The sequence below is a fragment of the Halichoerus grypus genome, chromosome 8 (assembly GCF_964656455.1).
Source record: "Halichoerus grypus chromosome 8, mHalGry1.hap1.1, whole genome shotgun sequence".
NCBI classification, from domain to species: Eukaryota; Metazoa; Chordata; class Mammalia; order Carnivora; family Phocidae; genus Halichoerus; species Halichoerus grypus.
The window spans coordinates 46,353,070-46,376,143 of NC_135719.1; the positions used below are offsets into that span (position 1 = coordinate 46,353,070).

At 57.6% G+C, this 23,074-nt stretch overlaps 1 protein-coding gene across 1 annotated transcript in view; it reads left to right on the top strand.

The window, feature by feature from the left end:
• The window catches only part of ITGA11 (integrin subunit alpha 11), a 110,511-nt gene extending 87,690 nt beyond the window's left edge, over window positions 1-22,821 (top strand). Inside the window, exons 16-30 of the mRNA XM_036087083.2 lie at window positions 1,116-1,282; window positions 2,574-2,716; window positions 4,343-4,453; window positions 7,426-7,511; window positions 8,320-8,527; window positions 10,614-10,712; window positions 12,184-12,260; window positions 12,847-12,936; window positions 13,817-13,907; window positions 15,376-15,489; window positions 15,702-15,788; window positions 17,120-17,230; window positions 17,342-17,437; window positions 20,674-20,787; window positions 21,488-22,821. Coding sequence (XP_035942976.2) covers window positions 1,116-1,282; window positions 2,574-2,716; window positions 4,343-4,453; window positions 7,426-7,511; window positions 8,320-8,527; window positions 10,614-10,712; window positions 12,184-12,260; window positions 12,847-12,936; window positions 13,817-13,907; window positions 15,376-15,489; window positions 15,702-15,788; window positions 17,120-17,230; window positions 17,342-17,437; window positions 20,674-20,787; window positions 21,488-21,559 — 1,666 coding nt within the window. The 3' untranslated portion in view covers window positions 21,560-22,821. The remainder of the gene's footprint in view (window positions 1-1,115; window positions 1,283-2,573; window positions 2,717-4,342; window positions 4,454-7,425; window positions 7,512-8,319; window positions 8,528-10,613; window positions 10,713-12,183; window positions 12,261-12,846; window positions 12,937-13,816; window positions 13,908-15,375; window positions 15,490-15,701; window positions 15,789-17,119; window positions 17,231-17,341; window positions 17,438-20,673; window positions 20,788-21,487) is intronic.
• Window positions 22,822-23,074: the final 253 nt, after the last annotated feature.

Below are 23,074 nucleotides of genomic sequence, written 5' to 3' on the forward strand. Positions count from 1 at the left end.
CTGAGGGTCATGATGGACACCAGGTTTTAAAGATATGCTTTAGGACATTTGTCCCTTTCTTTAATCATCGTCAACCCAACTCACCCTGTTCTTATCCTCTCGTGATGACACATTTCCTTTCTGAGGAATCACTGTAAATTGTTTTGGAGTCCAAATCCCTCTTCCCAACAGCGTTCTGAGATTTTAGAGCAATCGGGTATCCAAAAACCCCTCTTGGAATTTTAGGGTTTTTTTAGATTTTAGACTTTTCACATATTAAGTGAAATCATATGGTATTTGGCTTTCTCTGTCTGATTTATTTCACTTAGCATCATACCCTCTAGGTCCATCCATGTTGTCCCAAACCGGGAACTTTGCAAAGGCTCGTAGCCCAGGCTTTACCCCGACCACTTAAAGCAGAATTTCTAGGGAAGGGGCCCAGGCAGCAGTAAGCTTTAAAGACTCCCCAGGTGTTTGTCTCCAATGGGCAGCCCAGTTTGAGAACTGTAGGGTAGTGTCGGGTCGATAGGTGGGGAATCTCTACAACAGGGGGTGGTTCTCCACTTTGGCTGCACATTGCAATCCCCTGGGAGCTTTAACACCTTGCTTTTCAAAGTTTGGTCCCGGACCAACAGCAACAGCGTCACTGAGGACTTACTGGAAATGCAGAATCTATGCCCACCTATAGCATCAGGATCTGCATTTTAAAGATCCCCCCACGGCCCCAGAGACGTGCAGACATTAAAATTTGAGAAGCACGGCCTCAGACATGTTGATGCCAATTCTGATTTGATTTGACCTGGAGGGCAAACTGGGCGTCAGGATTTCTTAAAACTCTCCCTATTGTTGTAATTAATGTCCAGGGATGGAATGGGGAGACACAAGGAAGTCAGTGTGGTCTGCAGCGAGTACAGCGTCTAGGACATGATGAAGGGCTGCCTCCGGGGCTAGGTGCCTGCCCTCCACCCACCTGTCACTTTTCTGCCCAAACTTTAACATCTGGGACCCCTCTCTGCCCTCCCCCAAAGGTTTGCAGATTCCATTTCCATCTGCGACCCCCCTTCTCCCCCTCCCCCCTCCGGGTCCCAAGGGTAGCAGAGCGCCCCACCCCCCAGCTACCCGTTCCTCCGCTCCAGGTCCCGTCCGGTGGTTCAGATCAATGCCAGCCTCCACTTTGAGCCGTCCAAGATCAACATCTTCCATAGAGACTGCAAACGCAGCGGCAGGGATGCCACCTGCCTGGCCGCCTTCCTCTGCTTCACGCCCGTCTTCCTGGCACCCCATTTCGAAACGGACACAGTCGGTAAACCAGGCCCCTCCCCTACAGCCCCCTCCCAGCCCCCAGCCCCGATCTCCCTTGTGGACTTTGGGATTGCTCAGCTTCAAAACCTGGGCTTCTGCTGAAATGGGTTTTAAGGGCCAGGTCGCACCTTGAGCCACATTGATGACTGCACTTACCGATCTAATTCCAAGGAGCCAAAAGGGGACATCATGCCAGGGTGAGGGTGGCAGTGAGCAGCCGTGAGCAACAAGGGAGAGGCCAGGGGAAGAAGGAAGTAGTTGGGGTGCAAAGTTTGGGTCGAAACAGGGAACTGGGAGCAGTGGAGCAAACTGGAGCAGCCTGGATGCAGAAGAAGAGGCAGAGCCAGGAGAGGGAGCAGGAAACAGGGGGGTCAGACAGACGCAGCCCCCAGTCTCAGTGCTCACGGCTCAGAGTGGGCACGCGGCTGCGGCAGGTCCTTCTGAGGATCATCACTTCCAGCCCAGGCGGCAGCCCTGGGCCCACGAGGCCACACAAAGTGACGGCTGCAGGTTCTGGGATGGGACTGGGCCCAGGGCAGGAAATTGGGATTTCCGAAAGCTTCTTAGCCAAGGAGCAGGGCCCACCAGAAGGGTGGGGGTGCGGGTGGGGGTGAGAGAAAGGCCAGCCTGGGCAGCTGCAGTCTTTTTCACCTTCTATGGAAAAGGAGAAAGGTGCGAGGACCTGGTGCACCCAGAGGGCTGGCTGGGGTCTAGGCGAAGAGACGAAGCCTTTCCTGGATGTAGCAAAAGATCAGCCCCATTGAAGGGAAGGAGGCTGCAGGCTTTAAACCCCAGAATGGAGTCTTAGGTTCAAGGAGCCGGTGGGAGGGGCTCATGGGTGGGAACTGCGGCCTGTGGGGGCTCTGAGCCAGGCCTGACAGGATCCCAGAGGCAAGGGCAAGCCCAGGAAGGTGAAGGAAGGGAGAGCTGGGGAGGTCCAGGACTCCAGCGGGGGCTCAAATGAGGGCAACGCCCTGGCCCCTCACCCATTCATTTCTCCTGCATTTCTTCCTCTTTCTCTTTCCCTTCGCTGTCAGCCCCCTCTTCACTCCTCCTCCTTCTGCCTCACTTCTCTTTGGTTCCTTCTTTTTCTCCTTTCTCACTCGATCTCTACCTGGGAGTTTCCCACCCACACTAGGCCTCATGAGGGGAGAAGAGCAGCTCTTCCTTGGCCAGGGTGGAGGGCTTCCCGGAGGAGGCTGGCTTTCAGTAGGCTCTCTCAGAAGACAGGCAAAGAGTCTTGGGTGGACCTGTGGCTCCACCTTCCTGGTTTTGCCCTCTCCCTCCTCCAGGCATCAGGTACAATGCTACCATGGATGAGAGGCGCTACGCCCCGCGGGCCCACCTGGATGAGGGCGGGGACCGATATACCAACAGAGCCGTCCTGCTCTCCTCCGGCCAGGAACACTGTGAGCGGATCAACTTCCATGTCCTGGTGAGCCTGACACCCAGCAGCCCCACCACCAGGGAGCAAGTCACACAGAAAGGGGACACAGAGCTGGAGGAGGTGCTCAGCGGGTACCAGGCTGGTTTCGAGCCCCCAGCACACCTCGGGAGGCCCCGCCAGGGTGCAGTGTCCTGGACCTTGGCCGCCCCATACTCATGCCCCAGAGAAAAGGCTACTGAGACACACTATCTACCACCTCGTGGTAGCCTCTCTGAAATCCCTTCTTTCCCAGCGCTCAGATGCTCACTGTTCCTATAGCAGGGGGTGAAGTCTGAGGAGGGAGGTGGGCTCGGTGAGGTCTCACGGAGGGAACAGGGGCAGCCCGCACGGGCCGTGGCTAGAGGGGATGGAAGCAGGTATTGGCTAACGCTGAGGACCAGGTAAGACTGACCCTTGGTGGGGGTGAGCCGGGAGGAGGAACGGAGGGTGGCCAGCCTGGAGGAGGTGGAGAACCGGCGGGCACCTGGGGCCTGGTTTTACGGATAAGGAAGAGGATGAGAATTTTGCCCCATCCAGAAACTCCAAATACCCAGGCCACAGCTCCAGCCTTGGAGACACAAGCAGGGGTCACTCAGAGCCCACCACCTGCCCCCTGTAGTTCAAAGGCCAAAAGGCAGAAAAATGAGTAAGTGTGGGAAGTCCTTGTGTCTCTTAATATGTGGCCCCCTCCAATGTGTTTGTGTACTGGTTCTCAAAGTGTGGTCCCCCGAACCAACAGCAACAGCCCCATCACATGGGAACTTGTTAGAAATGTGTGTTTTCTTTTTATTTTTTTATTTAGGATTTTATTCATTTGAGAGAGAAAGAAAGAGAGCGCGCACACACAAGCGGGGGGGAGGGGCAGGGGCAGAGGCAGAGGGAGAAGCAGGCTTCCCACTGAGCAGAGAGCCCCACACGGGGCTCAATCCCAGGACCCCGGGATCATGACCTGAGCCAAAAGCAGACGCCCAACCGACTGAACCACCCAGGTGCCCCAGAAATGCATGTTTTCAAGCCCCACGCCAGACCCACTAAATCAGCAATTCTGGGGGTGGGCTCAGCCCTCATTGTGTTGCTGGAACCCCCCTGAGGATTCTGATGCAAGCTCAAGCTTGAGAGCCACTGCCTTGATACAAAGAAGCCAATCACGTCAGGATTTAGGTTCCACGCAGGAGATTTTGTAGGCATCTCTAAGCATCCCCTTCTTTACCCTCCACACCTGGACCACTGGAACAACCCCTGTTTTGCTCATGCATTTGTTCATCCATTGATTCAGCATGCTCGTGAACCCTGTCACAGTGCTGGGGCTGGGCCAGGGGCTTCTGAAGGACGGAGACCTGCACACGGAGATATTCCGAATGCCACTTGAGAAGTGGGCTGTGCACACGGGGTGGTGGGTGCTGTCTGGCTCCGCGGAGGCCGAGGCGCCGGGGGATGGGTGCCCAGCCTTGAAGGCTGAGCGGGGGCTTGCTGAACCTCCAGCCACCCAGCACGTTCCTCTATCCTGGCCTCATCCTGAGGCCGGCGGGGAGGCTGCCCTCCCGCCTGGGGGAACTGGAAATTTTCTCTCCGTGTCCTGGCCCAGAAACGGGTGCTCCGTGCCCCCTCACCCCGTCCTCATCTCCTCCCACACAGGACACTGCTGACTACGTGAAACCAGTGACCTTCTGGGTGGAGTACTCCCTGGAGGATCCCGACCACGGCCCGGTGCTGGACGACGGCTGGCCCACCACCCTGCGAGTCTCGGTACATCCCCATGTACGGGGCACACAACCTGGGCGCTCCGTCCCTCCGACCCCACCTCCTCCCCGAAGCCCAGATCCAGAGCGCCCTGGGTACAAAGGAGATCTTCTCCTACCGCTGTCAACTTGTGAACAAGTTGAGGGGAAGGACGGGGCTTTTCCTGTTCGAGGATCCCCCGTATCACCAGCATAGGGTGAGCACTGGACGGTTCTGGAGAATCACAGAACCAGAAGGGACCTTAGGTCTCTATCGCCCGCCTCCCTCACGTACAGGTGAGGGCACTGGGGGCCAGAGCACGGGAGTCAACCACCTAGAGCCTGCTCTGCAGCTGTGGTCGGGCCCCCTCAACCGCAGTTCCTATTCCCTGGCTCTAGGGGCATCCGAACTTTCTGGTATGGAACACTCACGTGCTCCTCCCACCTGCTACTCCGCAGACATCCCACTCACAGAAAAGGCCGCAGTTTAGTTCTGCCTGAGCTGTGCTGGGAGGGCAGGCGAAATTCGTGAAATTAATACCTAATTCCTGAACTTTGAGGAGCAGCAAGGCTTCCGAAATCCCCTCTCTGCTCCCATTCGCCCCCGCCCTCCCCGCCCTCCCAGACCCCACCCCCCAGCCCTGGACCCTCACACCTGCGTCCTTTCTCCTGATTCCTCGTCACCAGCATATAAGAGAGGCTGTCTTACACAGTTCGAGAAGGGGGTGGGGTTCGGACTACCAAGCTGGAGACGTCAGTGAGCTGGTGCGCGGAGTCACTACCGTCCCCCACCGCAGTAATTACAGAGCCGCTAGGGCGAACGAATGAGAACCTGCCCTGAGATCCCCGAGCGAGTCGAAGCCCATGGTGCAGATCGATGTACAGGGCTCGCTCCGCCCCACACTGAGACCCCCGTGCAGGCTGCCAGTTAGGGCTGGAGGCCAGGGCCAAGAGGGGAGTGAGCTCAGAGGAGGTGTCACTGAGCAATCAGATGACAGGCCAGGAAGACTTCCCGGAGAGAGAAGCTTTCGGCCGGGCCCTAAGGAATAGACCAGATTCAGATCTGCGGGGATGGGAGGAGTGGGAAGAGTGGGAAGAGTGGCCTTCCACTCCAGGAGAGCTGACGATATAACCAAGGGACGGCAGTGAAAAAGGCAGGCTGAAGGGAACGTGTAAAGAGAAAAAAATTAAAAAGGAAGAATAATCTGGGCGCTATTATCGAGGGCTTCAGGTAGCAGCTAAATTTCCCAAAAATCTTGTTAATCTGGATTTCTAGCCTCCCCACCCCCCCGCCCCCAGTTTCTAGCGAATGAGAAACATTCCGCCCAGCGCTCTTCTGCAAATTCTTATTTAGCATCCGCTCGGCCCCCAGTGCTTCTCTAGCGTTGCAGTATCTCGCCTCCTGGGGGAATGAGCTGTTCCACATCACTGAGTGCAGCAGTGCTTATCACATTAATTATTCCTTCTAATCAACTGGATGGAGATGTTTCTGAAGGTTAGAGGACAGTTTGCACCCTTTGTAAGCAGGAAGCTGGGTGGGGGTGGGGGGATCTCATCGGAGACTCGAAGTCACCGAGGTGAACCTGGGTGCAAGGGTACAGTGAGGCCCCTGCGGGCTACCAGTGTTTTCCACCTGTCCCTTGGCAGATGACCTCATGCCGCCCTACTTTGTATGGTTCTGCTGCCCTTTCTGCCGCGTGCCTGCTCCTAGCTGCAAATCCACCGCGCGATGGGGAAGCTGGGGGCGGCGTGTGGGTCTGAGTGAGGCTGAGGAGCTCACCGTTGAGAAAAGTCCATGAATTTCTGATCGGGGTGGGCTCCGTTTCCCTTCCCCTGGGTTTCGGCTGTATCCTCAGGAGGGACAGCTGTACTCCTCAGCCCTCAGACCTGAACACCCACCTGCTTGCTGAGCACTTTGACCCGGAAGGACCACAGGACCACAGAACCGAACTCAACTTCACCCCTCTGTTTATAAACGAATGGTGCAGCCCTCCTTCCAGACACTAACAAAGGACCTCGTCCAACATCCTGGGCCCTTCGGCCCCTTAGTGCTGATGAACTCCAGGTCCTATGGACCCCCCCTCTGGAGGCCCTAACCTGTTGTCTCCCCTCCACACCCAGTACCCCTCCAACACCGTCATCATCTCTTGCTTGAACACTGAAGCAGCCTCCTCAGTGGTCTCCCTGACTCTAGCCTTGATCCCTCCAGTCCATCCACCCACAGCAGCTAGAGGGAGCCTTCAGTATGCAGGTCTGGCAGGATACTCACCTGCCTACAGCGGTCAGTGATTCCTGTCAGCTGCAAGGAACGACCCCAAGGCCCTATAAGAACGGACCCCACCCATCTCTCCACCCCAAAATGCAGCAACGCTAAACCACTCAGCATTTCCCAAACTCGCCGTGCTGCTTCATGCCTCAGGACCTTTGCACAGGCTCGTCCTTCCCCTCGACTTTCCTGCCCCTCTGGTCACCCAGCTAACGTGGTCATTCTTCAGAACTCTCACATACTCTCTCTTCCCTGAAGGCTTCTCTGACCACATACAGGCCAAAATAACTGTTTCCTCCCCTCTGCCTCTCCTATTCGTCACACAGATTTCTAATATTTTTTTCTTGCACATGTCACGCTATAATTATTTATTCACACACCACTCTTCCCAGGAGCTGTGTCTTCCTCATCCAGTACTGCCAGTACCTAAGACCTTGCCCCCAATGCAGGTGATCCGTAAAAGCCTGCTGGGCGGGGGTGGGTATTCTGTGCTCCCGGCTCGGCTGAGAACTGGAAGACACCCAGGGGGAGTTGAGTTTTGAGCCATGTTTTAAAGAAGGGAGTATGTATGCAAAAGCACGAGAAACGGCAGGGTGGTGTCTGTGAGGAGGGCGGACGAGACAAAGCCCATGTCCAGTGTGGTGGAGAGAGGAGCCTGCATGCTGCGGGGGTGAAGGCTGGGCAGCAGCAAAGAGAACCAACCAGCCACCCCGCCCTGCTTTTCCCTGGTGCAGGTGCCCTTCTGGAATGGCTGCAATGAGGACGAGCACTGTGTCCCTGACCTCCTGCTGGATGCCCGCAGTGATCTGCCCACAGCCATGTGAGTTGGCTCCTCCCTGCCCACCCCCCCACCCCCCCGCCCCGCCTCCTTTCCTTCCCTGCTAGTAGATCCGAGGCTCCCCGGGCACTGGATGTCTGCTTGCATATCGTGCTTGGACGCAGCATGGATCAAATACTGAACTTGGAGCCTGGGTCTAGCCCGGGCTCTGCGTCTAATTCCTGTGTGACTTCAGGCACGTCCTTTCGCTCTCTGGGCCTCAGTGACTTCCTCGGCAAAATGAAAAGTACTCATCTATCCAATCTCCTCAAACTTCGTGTAGGAAAAGAAATCCTTTCTCTGGAGTCTTTACTACCAAACAGATGAAAGGTGGAGACTAGGACCTGTGATCCTGGTTGCTCATCCTCCAAGCCCCCAACTAGGTGACCTGTGTGGCCCAGTGACAGACTGCTTGAGCTAAGGAGACTCGCAGAGGATGAGCAGGGTGCCCACGATCTCCTGGAAGAGAAAAAAAAAAAAAGTAGCATACAAGGAAAAATCATGAAAAATGTCCTCTTTGAAATTTATGTCATTTATTTTCAAATAATCCGTCCTCTACCTTTACCCAGCTATGATATGATTGAGCTAGAAGACATATACATTAAGTAGAAATAACACATACAAACCCTGTAGAAGGATGAAGAAGCAAACCGTCTAGCCATCTAGTTTACTCATCAAAGTAGTCTCTATATTTAGCTCTGAGATTCCTGGTAGCCAAAGCCAAAAGGGAAATACACTGAGTAGAGTAGAGAGGCCTGGCCCCGAGCTCCCCATTCCATGCGCCTGGCCCCTGGTGGCCTCTGTCCTGCAGGGAGTACTGCCAGAGGGTGCTGGGCAAGACCGTGCAGGACTGCTCCGTCTACACGCTGTCCTTCGACACCACGGTTTTCATCATCGAGAGCACACGCCGGCGGGTCCCAGTGGAGGCCGTGCTGGAGAACAGAGGCGAGAACGCCTATAGCACGGTCCTAAATATCTCGCAGTCGACAAACCTGCAGTTTGCCAGCCTGATCCAGAAGGTGAGACCTCAGCCCCCGGCCAGCCTGCCCGAAGCTAAGAGTGGAGGCAGGAATGGCGGGGTCCAGCCGAGAGGCCTGGCTGGCTGCACGTTACAACCACCGGGAGCTTACAAATCCCCGTGGCCAGGCTTCTCCCAGAGATTCCACCGGATCTGGTCTGGGGTCGGCCTGCGTCAGCGTGCTTTTAAAGGGACCCCGGTGAAGTCAGTGTGTGGCCGGGGCGGGGGGTGCGGGGGGAGCACCACCGGTAAAGGGGGGTCTGAGCCCTTCCCGAATGTGGGGAGGAAGGTCCTTCAGCCTGTGTCCTTGGCCCTCGTTAGGGGCACGCGCGCACACACACACACACACGCACACACACCCCCCACATGGGTGCACACCAGCTCGTACACCCCATCTGCCCACAGTTCATCCTTCGGGCTTTCTCAAAAGGGCCCTTCTCACAAGAACCAGACAGGTTATTCCCCACTTTAACATTTCCTATCATGCCCAGTTGCTTTCGCAACAAATTCCAGACTCTTTGTTATGTCAAGTCCCGTCCCGCTTCCCCATCCATCACCTGCCCCCTCTACCTTCACCCCCACACCCTTAGTCCCACCAGCCACTGCTGTTTCCCGGCACCCCTGCCTTCATGCCGAGGCCCTCCCCACCGTGGTCCCCAACCTGGACTCCCTCCCTCCTCTGCCCGACAGGCTCCCGTTTCTTCTTGATTACCATCTTACAGAGGGGGAGAGTGAGGCACAGAGGGGTGTTAAGGGGCCTGACCAGGACCACACAGCTAATAAGCAGCAGAGCAGGTTCCCAGAAGGCCACACAGGCTTCTCCAGCCCCACACAGCTCCGAGGAAATCCACAGTGTCTGAGCGCTGGCTGTGGTGGCCCTGAACTCCGAAGGGCATGAGCACAGAGAAGTCCCTGAGACAGGATTATCGACTTAACCCAGGACATCGCTGTCCTGTGTGGGTGCTGGGGGGGTGGGGTCCCAGCTCCCCTCAGACACAGTCTCCACCCTCAGTGATCTCAGAGCATCAGCATGGAGCCCAGAGTGTGGGGTGGGGCAGGCACGGGACCCTTCTGTCCTCACCACCCCCCAGAACCTCTGCCAGGCAGTCCCTCCATCAGGCCCAGGACTAGACCCCACTGCCAAGCCCCCCCACAATCCAGAGTGAAGATGAGGAGCCCATGTGATGGTCCTCCTTCCAAGTCCTGTCCTGCCCAGAGACTTTTGCATCTGTCCGAATTGGGGTATTTAGGGGAAACTGAGCCCCAAACCTGCATTCCCCTTTCACTGCTTCCCTGGCCCAGACTGTACACTGCCGTGACTATTCAGGGGGCAGGCATCGTGGGATTTTGTGTCTATGACATAGAAAGGCTTTGGGAACTGAGAGAGGCAAAGAGAGGTGGTCAGTGTGTTCCATAAGGGGCTGCGTCCACACACACGACAGGTGGTGTGTGGGGATAACCCGCAACCTGGCTCCGCCCCACCAGCCCCAGCCCAGGAGCTGCTCACAGCTGGGAGACCAGCACTCCTCTCCCCAGGCTGCCCCCCCAACCCCCACCACCCAGCCAGATACAAAGGTGTTAGTCTGATCACGTGCACTTTGTACACACACATGCAAAAGTATACAGACCTACCTATACACCCAAGGAAACGCACGTGTTCCTCACACATGCCACCGGACGCATGCACACACGTGGGCCTACATGCAGACCTACGCATGCGGAGTCTACGCAGACATGCCGTTCCATCCACACGTGCATATGCATGCTCAAAGATGCACACAAAGATGCACAGCCAGCCAGCAGCGTCGAGCTAGAGCGCCGTGGGGGAGTCCCCCCCCTCAGGACCCGTGCGGAGCGGACCCCCGTGCTGGCCCAGCAGGGCCGCAACTCAGAGAGGCCCAGGAGCCTGGTGACAGTTCCCCCTCAAAGCCACCGCCACCCCTGTCTCCGGGGCCCCCGGGGTCCCAGCTTCCTTCCAAGGACCTGTGCTACAGCTTCTGTGTAGGCGGGGGCGGCACGGGTGACCCCCAGACCTGGGTCTCTGGCCCTCCTAACTGCCACCCGCGGTGCCCCCCACCTGCCCCCAGGACGACTCAGAAGGCAGCATCGAGTGCGTGAACGAGGAGAGGAGACTCCACAAGAAAGTCTGCAATGTCAGCTACCCCTTCTTCCGGGCCAAGGCCAAGGTTGAGGCTGGGGGCAGTGTGGGGGCGGGACTGGGGCGGGTACTGGGAGGCACTGGGGAGGCAAGGGAAATGGAAATGAACAGAGGGGAGAAGGGGGGAAGGTTGGAGATGCCTGAGCATGGCTTTTAAGTATGTTTTTCCCCCCGGGAAATGACTTCAAATGACCTAACTAGCCAGCCCACCCCGAGGGAGCATCCAGGCCCCTTCACCTCAGAGGGAGCCCCGCCACTCCCACCCCCCCACTCTCCCACCACCTCATGGGCAATTATCCCTGCTGTCCTTTATCCTAACACAGTTTTTCGAAGTCCGGCCTCTGTCATCCTGCGGCATGCACGCGGAGAGATTGGGAGAAAAATTAACATTTCGTGAGCACTTACCATGTGCTTGAAAGGGCAAGTGGAAAGTGGGTAGGGTGTGTGAGGGGAGAAGCAAATTTTCCAGGAAGGAGAATCTCCAAATTCCAGACTCCAGATCAGGTAGCATTGGCCCATCACCATGGGGCAGTGGGCAGCCACTGAAGGTTCTGGAGCAAGAAAAGACCCTACTGAGACCAGGCTGCCTGTAGAGCAGGAATCAGACAGAGGGAACTTGAGGCAAGAGCCAAGTAGAGTGACAGCATGTTCCCAGGACCAGGGTCTGCAAGGCCGGGGGGAGAGGGGGAGAATCCTTGCCAAAGAACCTCCCCACTAGGACAAAAGTCAAGAATGGGGCCCCAAGGTCTCCTTGGGAAACCCCATGAGAGCCAGACCTGGGAAGAGCACGGGGTCTGTGCAAAGTCCCTGTAACGCCCCCAGAGTGGGGTGGGAGGTGGCAAGGAGGGTCAGAGGTCACAGGGCCACAGTCAGGGGACCCAGGCCGGAGTCCTGGGCCAAGGCCAAGGGAAGCTCAGGACTGGGCTATCAGAGTAGTGGGAGGACCGCTGGACCAGGAGGCAGGTGCCTTATTGACCTGCTGGGTGGCCCGAGGCAGCCTTCACCCTTCTGCTGGCCTCACCCCACCGCACACGGGAAGAAGGGGTCGCTGAGGCAGGCTTCCCACTGGCTTCCGGCCCCGCATCCTGTGGCTCATGGTGATGGTCACCTCCCCTTCCCGCCATCAAGTTCCCCACTCGGGAATTCCTGCAGGATCCTGAAGCTGGACCTGCTGCTTGCTAATTGCCTATAGTTGAAAACAAAAAAGGAAGTCCAGGGGGAGGACGGCTGGCCCCAGAGCCAAGAAACCCCATCTGAGGAGCTGTTGTCTATGGTTGCACCCCGAGGTCCCGAGCTCAGCTCACAGCACTCCGGCACCCCAGTTAGCAGCCCTCACGGCCCCCGACCCCGGCCCCGGGCAGCTCCCAGTCAGCAGCTACCCTCCCCCCGCCCCCCCGGGGAACCAGGGCAGGGGCAGGGAGGGGCGGGCGGGCTGGCTGTGCCCAGACCCCACAGTTCCCGGCCGCCCCAGCTCCAGCGACTGGACCTCTTCCTCGCAGGTGGCTTTCCGGCTAGATTTTGAGTTCAGCAAATCCGTCTTCCTTCACCACCTGGAGATCCGGCTCACGGCTGGCAGGTCTGGGCGTCGCCTGCTCCTTGTGCCCCCGCTGGGCTCTGCTCGCTGCTCCCCCCTGCTAGCCACAGCTCCTCCCTGTGCCCCTGGGATCGCCCCCAGGCCGTCCTTGCTGGCCCTGACCACGGGGGCGCCCACCTGCTGCCTTCTGTACTCTCGGGCAGCTTGGATAGAAATAATAATACCCTGACCTCTATAGAGCGATTGCTGTGGCAGCTATTTTTAAAGCCTTCAGTTATTAAGCACCGTACGTATAATCGTCAGGCCTCACAGCAGCCCCTGAAGATAGGCAAGGCGGGGGTTATCCTCCGAGGGTAAGGGAAGGAAGGTCTTTTAAAATGGAAAAATGCCCAAGGGGAGAGAAGTCCCCAGAAAGAACACCAAGAAAGAGAACAAACCCGTGTCCCGCTCCCAGTTGCTGTGTGTCCTTGGGAAGTTCATGCAGCCTTTCTGAGCCTTCCTTTTCTCACCTGTAAGTTGGGAGGTGGGGGGGCACTCATCCCTGCTTTGCCCATCTGAAGGGGCTGCGCTGAGCCCATGCAGTGTGCCGGCTCCCCACCCCGACCGCCCCACGTGGCTCTCCCTGCAGTGACAGCGATGAGGACGAGAGCACCAAGGAAGACAACATGGCCCTCCTGCGCTTCCACCTCAAATATGAGGCTGACATCCTCTTCACCAGGTGGGCGGCGGAGGGGCGGGGGGCGGGCTGGGGGAGGCCCGAGAGAAGTGAGACCTAAGACGGGGCACCCTCGGGGGGGCCCTCATAGGACCAGAGGTCTCAAGGGCCGGGCTGCAGTGCCGAGGGACTATGAGACGGAGCCAGGGGTGTCCCTGAGGGCTCAGAGAGTGCGGCCCCCTCAGCCCTGCTGCACAGGGGGTAGGAGGAGACACAGAGCTGGCCTCCTGGGAGCTCCCGTGGGGGGCGGGGGAGGGCCGGGGCCGCGGGACGTGTCCACCCCCAGGGCAGGCTTTAAGAGGGGGCATGGTCTGAGAGATTTTAAAATAGTCTTAAAGCCTACTAAAAGTCCGTCTGCTTTTTGTTACCACCTTGCACCAGCAACTCTCCACAGCAAACGTGCGAAAATGCTCCTCCCCGCAGGGCAAAGTGCTCCCACCGGCCACCCCTGTCCTCTGGGAGCCCCTAGGCGGATGGAAAAGTCGGACTAGCAACCACAGAGAAAGCAGGCGCAGGCCCTGCCGTGGCCACCGCCGGAGGCTGGAACAGGCCAGAGTGGGCGCGTTCGTGTTCCAAAGAGGCCGTGCCCCTGGGCAGAGAGGCCAGGGATGGCCCCAGAGGCCGGGGATGGCCAACGACCGGCTCTTCTGGCCCGTGGCCATCCCCCACAGGACGCAGATGTTGCTGAGCCATCTCAGCGCGCGTTCCTGCTGAGGCTCTGAATCCTTCCTGACACAGGCCTCCCACTCCCCATGGACACGAGAGGAAACCTCTTTTTTGTGGTCCAGGGGAGCCAGGCACATGCCCACGCCCTCTTTCGTGCACGTATCCGACTAGCCCCCACTGCCTGAGCTCACGGCGGCCCTGTCCTCTGTCCCTGCAGGAGCAGTAGCTTGAGCCACTACGAGGTCAAGGCCAACAGCTCACTGGAGAGGTACGACGGCATTGGGCCTCCCTTCAGCTGCGTCTTCAAGGTAAGGCTGGCAGGGAGCCAGGCAGAGAGTGAAGGACAAGAGCTGAGGATCCCCCGGTTGGGAGGGGAGGAGTCTGGAATCATTGCAAGTGCCTGGGGTTCAGCCCCAGCCCTGCTACCCAGTCACTGTGATTTTAGGCAAGTTCCTTGCCCTCTCTGGGCCTCTCAGTCCTCATCTAGAAAATAATGGGGGGCTTCTGGGGGGCTCAGTCGCTTAAGCATCTGACTCTTGGTTTACGCTCAGGTCATGATCTCGGGGTCATGAGATCGAGCCCTGCATCAGGCTCCAAGGTCAGCGGGGAGTCTGCTTGAGATCCTCTCTCTCCCTCTGCTCCTCTCCCCCAACTCAAATAAAAATACATAAATCTTAAAAGAAAAGAATGGGGCTGGACTGGGAGGATGTTATCGGTGAAGGTTAGGTGTGGCTACATATAATTTAAAAAATATAAAAAACAGTAGTCTAAATGGACCAGAGTTTATTCTCTCCATGAAGGAAGTCCAGGGTTGGCAGCTTCCACAAAATCATTCAGGATTGGGTCTTGGGTCTGCTCCACCATCCTCGACATGCCACTGTCAGCCTCTCAGGTTCACCTCATAGTCCAAGACAGTTGCAGCTCCAGCCATCACACTCTCATCCCAGGAAGGAGGAAGGGGAGAAGAGCAGACCCCTCCGTACTAAAGAAACTCCTTGGCAATTCCTCACACTGCCAGTTACCTAGGGAGGCTGGGAAATGTGGCATTCGTCTCTGTCCCCGTGTGAGGAAGGAGCGAGAAGGGGTATGAGGGGGCAGTTGAGCAGTCTGCCCAGTGGGCCCCGCGCCAGCCCCCCCAACCCCTGAACTCTGCGTGAGAGCCCGGGGCAGGCTGACACCGGAAACGGTGCATCAGACACGCTGGTACCTGGGTGGCTGGTCCAGGAGGGGTTTCGCGACTGCCCAAGGCCACACAGCTGGGACACGGTCGCAGCCCTGGGCCGTGTACCGGCCTCTCTGAGTCCAGAGCCCTGCCTGGAATCACCACTGCTCGGACACGGGGTACGTCACGGCTAGGACGTGCACGTCGCTGGCTCACCAGTTAGAGCCCTCGTTAATCAGTGATTCGCTCTCGCAATAAATGCATTGCTCTCACCATCTCCGCCCCGACCGCGGCCCAGGGTGGCCACCAGCACCAGGCTACAGAATCCCCACAGCCAAGAGAGGCTGAGAATGGAAGTGCTCTTGCTCTCCAGCCTCATGGCCCCACCGCCTTGTCCGCAGCCTCCAGGAGCCCGGCCGCTTCGGGGCTTTCACGCACCTTTGTCCGCGCAGCTCCCGCAGTGACTTGGCAGAGCAAATATGCCAGGGGGCTTGGAGGGGCCTGCTTCCCAACCTGGCTGGGGGGATCGCCCCCTTGGACCTCGTCCTTCACCCCCTACCCCCCCCCCCCCAGCTGCTGCTGGACGTCCTGACTCCTCCCCTCTCTGGCCACAGATCCAAAACTTGGGCTTGTTCCCTATCCACGGAGTAATGATGAAGATCACCGTCCCCATCGCCACCAGGGGGGGCAACCGCCTGCTGATGCTGAGGGACTTCCTTACTGACCAGGTACCGTGCCCTCGGGAGCCTCCTCAAGGGAGGGGGCCCGTAGGAGACAAACTTACCCCGAGGGGGTCCCCAAGTCCTCAGACCTCAGCTCCTCCTCCCCGGCCCCGGGCCAGCAGGGCCTTCTCGGGAGAGAGGAGGAGAGGAGAGCACCTCCGGGTTGCTGAGCGTGCCAGGGCTGGTTGTGAGGCTGGTTGCGTGTGGCCCTTGTGCAGGTGAACACGTCTTGTAACATCTGGGGAAACAGCACCGAGTACCGACACGCCCCGACGGAGGAAGACCTGACCCGCGCCCCACAGCTGGTGAGTGTCCCCTTACCCGGGGCTTGGCCACCAGAGCTTCAAACCGAGAGGAAACAGAATAAAGAAAAGATACGTCTTGCTCTTAATGAGCTCACCATCTCGCAGGGCACATAAGAGTGGATGCCAGAGGAGCGAGGGGACAAGGCTATGACAGGTGTCAAGAGAGTGACAGCAGATCAGACAACCTCCAGTAAAGGAACAGGATCGTGGACTGGCACCTGTGCCTTAAAGGGCCAGCAGGATACGGAAGAGCAAAGGGAAGGGGAAGCCCAGACCGAGCAAGGCTATGAAGGCCAGGACCTACTTGGCTTGTCTTGGAGACATTGAGCCCATCCCAGCTGGGTCCTGCCTGTCCCCGGAGATGGAGGGCAGCTCATGTCACCTCCCAAGGCCCTCCCCAAGACACCTGCTAGTTTCCAGCTTTATGTTCCCAGGGCTGCCACTGCCCCCCAGATAGCAGTTTCTGAGCATGCTTTCACTGTTCTTCCCCAAGCAAACATCTCAGCTGTTTGGGTTTTATTTCCCCAAACGAGCACCTCAGACAAAGCCTTTTTTGAGTGTAGTGTACTTTCCTGAAGACTGGGCTTGGGGGGTGGGGGGGTTGGCGTGGCTGCAAGAGAGAGACACAAACAAGTTTAATCTAATAAATTCTGATTATTTGATGATTTCTTTGGGTTTCCTGTTGAGATGGTTATCATCTGTAAATAATAACAGTGTTAGTTTTACCATTCGATCCTTATAAACTGTTTTTCTCATCTTCTGGCTCTGGCTAGGACCTCCAGGACAGTGGGAAATAGAAATGATGACAGTTTTGCCTTGAACCTGATTTTTAAAAAATTGTTTTTAATTTTTCATTATTAAATATGATACTTGCCATAGGTTTTTTATAAACACCCTTTATTCAGATTCAGGAAGTTCCTTGGGAGTTTTTACCATAACCAGAAGTTGGATTTCCTAAAATGCTTTCTCTGCATCTGTTACAGTAATCATACAATTGTTTCCTTTAATCTGTTTGTGTGGTGATGACATTTATAGGCTCCCTAACGTCGAACCAAAGTTCTGCTCCTGGAATACACGCGATTACACACAACCTCGACGAGCATTGGCTATGCCATCCTTACCTTGTCCTCCAGCCCATGTGTCCCCCCACCCCCCACCTCTCCTTGTCCCCGTCCTCTGCCCCTCCTCCCCCCCAGGAGCAAAACTTGGGCTCAGCCATCTCTCTGGTGGCCCAAGTCCCTGCTCACATTCTTGGGTCATGGCTGGGCCAGCTGCCTCCCTTGCTCCCCCAGAACCCGGTCGCTCACCCCGAGACCCACCTCCTCTTTCAGAATCATAGCAATTCTGACGTAGTCTCCATCAACTGCAACGTGAGGCTGGCCCCCAACCAGGAGATCAATTTCCATCTGCTGGGGAACCTGTGGTTGAGGTCCCTAAAAGCAGTAAGTAGAGCACTTGAGCTAGACTCCAAGGAAACAAGGGAAGGTGGTGGGTGCTGGGGGGTGTCCCAGCAGGGGCAGGGTCAGCTTCTGACAAGGCCTCTGATTATACAGCTCAAGTACAAGTTGATGAAGATCACGATCAATGCAGCCTTGCAAAGACAGTTCCACAGTCCCTTCATCTTCCGCGAGGAGGATCCCAGCCGCCAGGTGAGCCCCTGGGAATCCTGCAGGCCTCAGCTCGAGCCAGAGCAGCTAGGGGAGGGGCTGCCCCTTTCCCTGGAGTTTCCTGTACTCTCTGCTCGCGTGTTCCTGTGGGAGAGAGAAGGACCCATCTGCGGTTAGTGCAGCAGCAGAGGAGAGGAGAGAAGCAAGACAAATAGGCCGGGAGGGGCCGAAGCAGGGAGGGGGCCGGAAGTAGGCATTCGCCCAGGGCCTTGGGGGGGCCAGGCTCTGTACCACAGCAGCCCCGTGGAAGCAGAGGAAGGAGGGGAACTGGCGTAGTCTGCACTAGAGGAAAGAACCGGAGCTCAGGCCTGCCTGCCCGGGGATGGGGGCGGGGGGGGGGGGGAGACTCACTGATGGGTTCCACCAGCAGTGAGGCAGGATGACCATCCACCGCTCTCCTCCCCAGCCATTCTCACCTCAAATCTAAGGAAATGCACACGCTGGGCTTTAGGAGTCTGGGGTGAACTGAATTCATGAAGAACAAGGGATGCAAGACGTCTCTGTATTGGGACTCATTTTGAATTGGGTAAAACCGGATTGTCGCAGACCAGACCGGCTGGAATCAGGGCGCAGGAAGGGGGTGAGGCTTCGTGCAGTGCTCTCCTGAGAAAATGAGAAGTTGGGTCTTGAAGAAAAGCCCAGTCTTTTGGAGAGGGGCTTGGGACATGGGACACTGCTGCCCTCTACTGGCCACATCCCACACCGGCCGCGGCCGCGTTCCTTGAGAGCAGCTCCTGTACCAGAGGCCAGGTGAACCCCCAGCCCCACCGTGGGGATGCTGCAGAGCAAACTCGGCATGGACAGGAAGCCAGACCTCAATCAAACGCACACATCCCGCTCGTAAACCGGGTGGGGGGCTGCCAGGCAGAAGGCAAGCAGGTACAGGGGACCCACCTAAGGAGCAGTTTTATTTGTTCATTCATCCAACATTTGGTGGGTGTTCCTCCCATGACTCGGGCCCCCAGGGTGTACAGAGATGATTTAAGCAGACAAGGGGATGAGGATAACAGCATGGCTGCGATCTGGGGGTGAGCACAGGTGCTGGGCCTGGGGGGCAGTCAGAGGGAGGGATGTCCAGGGAAAGTTTTCTGGAGACAGTCCACTTGAACCGAATCTGAAGAGATGTGTTGGAATTCTGCAGGCAACCGAGAGAGAGGAGGCGTTGTATGGGCACCCCCACCTCCCCACACACACACACACACGACCCCTCTCTCTACACTAGTTCATGTCTTCTAAGTGAATTCTCCTTCTCCTTCCACTCCCACCTCCCCCCCAAAAAATCCCTCTGATCCTCTCTGGATGCCTCACTTCTCTTTTAGAAATCCCGCAACCCAGGATCTAAGGCCCCCGTTGGCTTGGCTGTGAGCTACTGTCAGGGGTGGGGAGGCGGAGAAGGTCCCAGCCTTCGTGGGTGGAAAGAGAACGTAGAAGACACTGGCCGTTTGTTGAGCCCTGACTCTGGGCCAGGCCCTGTAACAGACACTTGGCACGCGCTCTGGCTCACTCCTCAAAGCACTGTGAGTTACGCTCCCCCCATTTTTCAGATATGGAAACTGAGGCTGTGGGAAATAAGGCAGAGAGGGGGCCCTGACTGGCTTCAAGTTGAATGAACAGTGAGTCGGTGGCCAAGCCAGGGGGGCTCACTCATTCAGTCACCCGCCATGTTGTCTGAGCTCCTCCTCTGTCCCAGCCCCTGAAGACAGAACAGTGACCAACACAGACAAAGCTGACATTCTAGATGGGAAGAATGGCAAGACACAGGAATATATCAGTGTCAAGTGGTGATGAGGTCTGCCCAGAAAAACAACAGGCGCAAAAGGGGGGCGGGGGGTGCTATTTTATACGAGGAGATTGGGAAGAGCCTCCCCGATAAACTGACATCAGACAGAGAGCATGAAGAACGGGGGTGTCATGTGGCAATCTGGGGCGGGGTGGGGGAGCCATGCTGGCAGAAGGGACAGCAAGGACAAGACCCTGCAGTGTGCGTGTGCTTGGCACGTTGGAGGCCGGGTAGCTGGAGGGCTGGAGGAGAGAGAGCGATGGGGAGAGGAGGAGATGGGGCCAGCGAGGTGAGCAGAGCCAGAGAGTACAGGGCCTTGCGGGCCAGGACAGCGACTCTTATTTTCCGCTCTGAGCTGGAGGCTCAGAGCAGAGCAGAGAATAAATCTGCCTTCCTCCGGCTGCCATGCCGAGAACAGACTGCAGAGGGCGACTCAGAGGCTGGGAGGCAGTCTCTTACGGTCTCCAGGGCAAGAGGAGGGTGCTCGTCCAAGGAGGTAGCCCTGGAGGGGGACGTCTGGTCACATTCTCGGTGCTTCCAAGGTAGAACGGCCAGACTTTGCTGGAGTCAGTGCCGATTACGAAGTTTCCGGCCTGAGCAACAGCAAGAAAGAACAGTGCGGCCATTTGCTTCCGTGGGAAAGGCGGTGAAGGAGGAGGTTTGAGGGTGAGGAGTGGGATCAAGAGTCTGTTTGGGGACCTGTTAAAGACGCCAAGCAGGCCAGGAGACGGTAGCATATGAGTCTGGAATTTAGCGGAGAGGCCAGGTGACAGCAGTCCGCGGGGAGCGGGAAAAGCCCTGCGTTGGAGGGAGTTTGCCCAGGGCTGCGTTAAGCCCTCCGTGGCCCTGAGCACCTTTGCCTTCGGAGCCCCTTCCTCCTTAAAAAATTAATTTAAATTATTATTTTATGGCAGTGTCCATATAAAGACAAACATAATCCAAGCAAAATTATATTTTTTTCTTCTAATTTTAAAAGAAATTATAGAACATTTTCAAGGGCCCCTAAAAGCACGAAGGGGCCTGGGCCCACGGTGCCTACCAGGGAATACGGCCCCGAGCTCACCAGGAAGTGACTGTCGGTTAAAGCAGAAGTCCAAGGACAGAGCCACGGGACACACCAAAATTTAGAAGTTTGGGAGGTGATGAAGCAGCAGAGAAAATAAGAAAAAGTAGCCCACGTGGTAGGAGAATCCAGGGGGAGTGGAGAGTGGCCCGAGGCCAAAGGCGGAAAGTGTCTCAAAGAGGAGGCAGGATCACCTGGGTCCCTTAAGTCCCGTGTCCGTTGTGCAAGGGCTGGGGGCTCTGGGGCCTCTGCAGGCCAGGTACCATCCATCCCTCCAGCAGATGCCACCAGGCGCTAGCTATCCCCTGACGCCTGGCTGGCCCCGGGGCCCCGGAACAGTAATGCTGCTGACCTGGCGCCCTCCTCCCCTTGCAGATCACATTTGAGATCTCCAAGCAAGAAGACTGGCAGATCCCGATCTGGATCATTGTGGGCAGCACCCTGGGGGGCCTCCTGCTGCTGGCCCTGCTGGTCCTGGCACTATGGAAGGTGAGGCCCCAGCAGGCAGGTGGTGGGGAGCAGCATCCTGGCAGGTTGGCCCAGGCCAGGGGCTCTAGCCTCTGGGGCCAGTCCCCACGTTCTCCCCATGGGAGCTGGCGCCCACCCAGCCTCCTCGCCAGAACTTGCCTGCTACCGAAACATCCGTCTCTCACCACAAGGGGACAGCTTGGCTAGGGCCACCAGAGGACCCGCAACCTGTGGCTCTGACCCTTCTGTGGGTCCCTTTAGGAACCTGATGAAAGCTAGGTCTCCTCTTATTAGAAAAAGAAGCGAGCACACAGAGCCACAAAATTTCTCGAACAGTGTCAGGCTGCCAGCAAGCCCCCCAAAGCCTTCTCTGTCTTTGAGCCTCAGGTGGAGAGCCCCTGGTCTCAACCTCCTCCTATTATAGATGAGGGGAGGGAGGCTCAGAGAGGGGTGTTGACCGGGACAGGGTCACACAGCACGACTTCTTGCCTCCTGACCCAGGCTTCATCCACTCCATTGCAGCCCCCCCACCTCACCAATTAAGTGGCCCAGTGTGCGGCCCACCAAGGGAGTCCTGCTGGGCTGGGGGTTGGGGGGTACTCCGTGTTAGCTGGGGTATTCGGGAAGAAGCCTTAGGAGGGTCAGTGAAGGGAAGCAGGGAGGGGAGACAGGCCTTGTCCGCCCTGCCCACCGCTGAGACTTCTCCCTTTGCCGCCCACAGCTCGGCTTCTTTAAAAGTGCCAAGCGCAGGAGGGAGCCTGGCCTGGACCCCACCCCCAAAGTGCTGGAGTGAGGCTCAGAGGAGGCTGCAAGTCGATGGGGGCCAGGACGCCAGTCCAGGCAGTGTGCAGGCCCAGGCCCAGGGCCCACTGAGTGGGGGTGAAGACCGCCAGCTCGCTTTGCACTTGACCTCATCTCCTGAGAGACCAAGGCTGCACCCTCTGAAAGGAACTCAAGCCAGTGTTGAGAGGGATTGCTCTAGTGGGAGGCCCAGACACCTCCAACACAGAGCCCTGGTGATTTAGAGGGACCCCTCCCACGGCACCCCAAAGCCTCCCCCAGGCTCTGTGGGGGCATTTGCTGCCCCGGCCACTAAGGTGCTAGGAATTCCAGCCATCCCGTCCCATCCTCAGAAGAAACCGGGAGAGGAAGACTGCCCTGCAAACCCACTCTGCACACTCCAGGCCTCGAGTCCCAGAAGGACCCCGAGGGGGGGCAGCAGATCTGCATTCTGTGCTGTCCTCCCACCCCCCGCGCTGCTCAAGGCTCCGAGTCCCGCTCGCCCCTTCCTCGGACAGGATAGGTCCCCGGGGCTGCCCCTGAATGAACCAGGGCCCAAGGGCTCGATGGTGACAGCTGCTGGCTAGGGATGAAGAAGGACCCTGGGACGCGGAGACTGTGATGGACGGGCAGCTGGGACGCAGAACATGGGGTGCCCACCCCCGAGATGGGGAGGCAGGCGGGCCCTCCACCCCCCGCGCACCCCCGCGCACCCCGCCAGCCGGTTTTGCTCCTAGTGCCCAGCGGGAGCCCGCGCACACGCACTCCCCGGGTCCCGCGTCCCCACTTGGTCTTCCCGGGGGAGCGGGGCGAGCCTCCCCTCCCTGCGTCACCCACCGCCCTGCGCGCGCGACTGCGCGCACACACATACACGCACACACGCACACACACGCACACACGCACACACGCACACACAGCCTCCCATCCCTCCCTTCCGCCCACCGTGCACGAGAGAAGGGCTCAGCCGGCGCTGCTGAGGGGTCCTCTCTGGAACGCACCGGATAAAGCCGGTGTAGGGACACCGGAGTGTGTGCAAGCTCGGTGGCAAATATCTGATCCGCGGGCCCACGGGACAAGTGGTACCACCAGTGACGGCGCCTTGAGGACAACAGGCACGCCCGGTGCCCAGCGAGTAATTTATGCCTTAATCTTGTTTTGAGGTAGAAATGAAAGGGGGATGCATCAAAGGCATCTGTCCCCCCGTCACATAGTACGACCTTTACTGTCGTAAATATTTTTAAAAATTAAAAAAAAAAATACAGTGATTGAAAACAACCAAGGTGCTGTCATCCCATTCTGGGGGAAGGGCATGTCCTGGGGAACCAACCTCTTTTCTCTGAAGGAAAGGAGGTAGATGCGGGGCCCCTCCCGTTTTCCCATTATCTCTCAATGTTGAGAAGGGACTTGTCCACCCTTCGCTCCCTACACCATCCCCGCCAAATGGCTGCCTGGTCTGGGATGGACATCTGCGGTGATGGAGCACTTCCTCCCTCACAAGACCACCAGGTCCATCTTCACTGTTTGGATG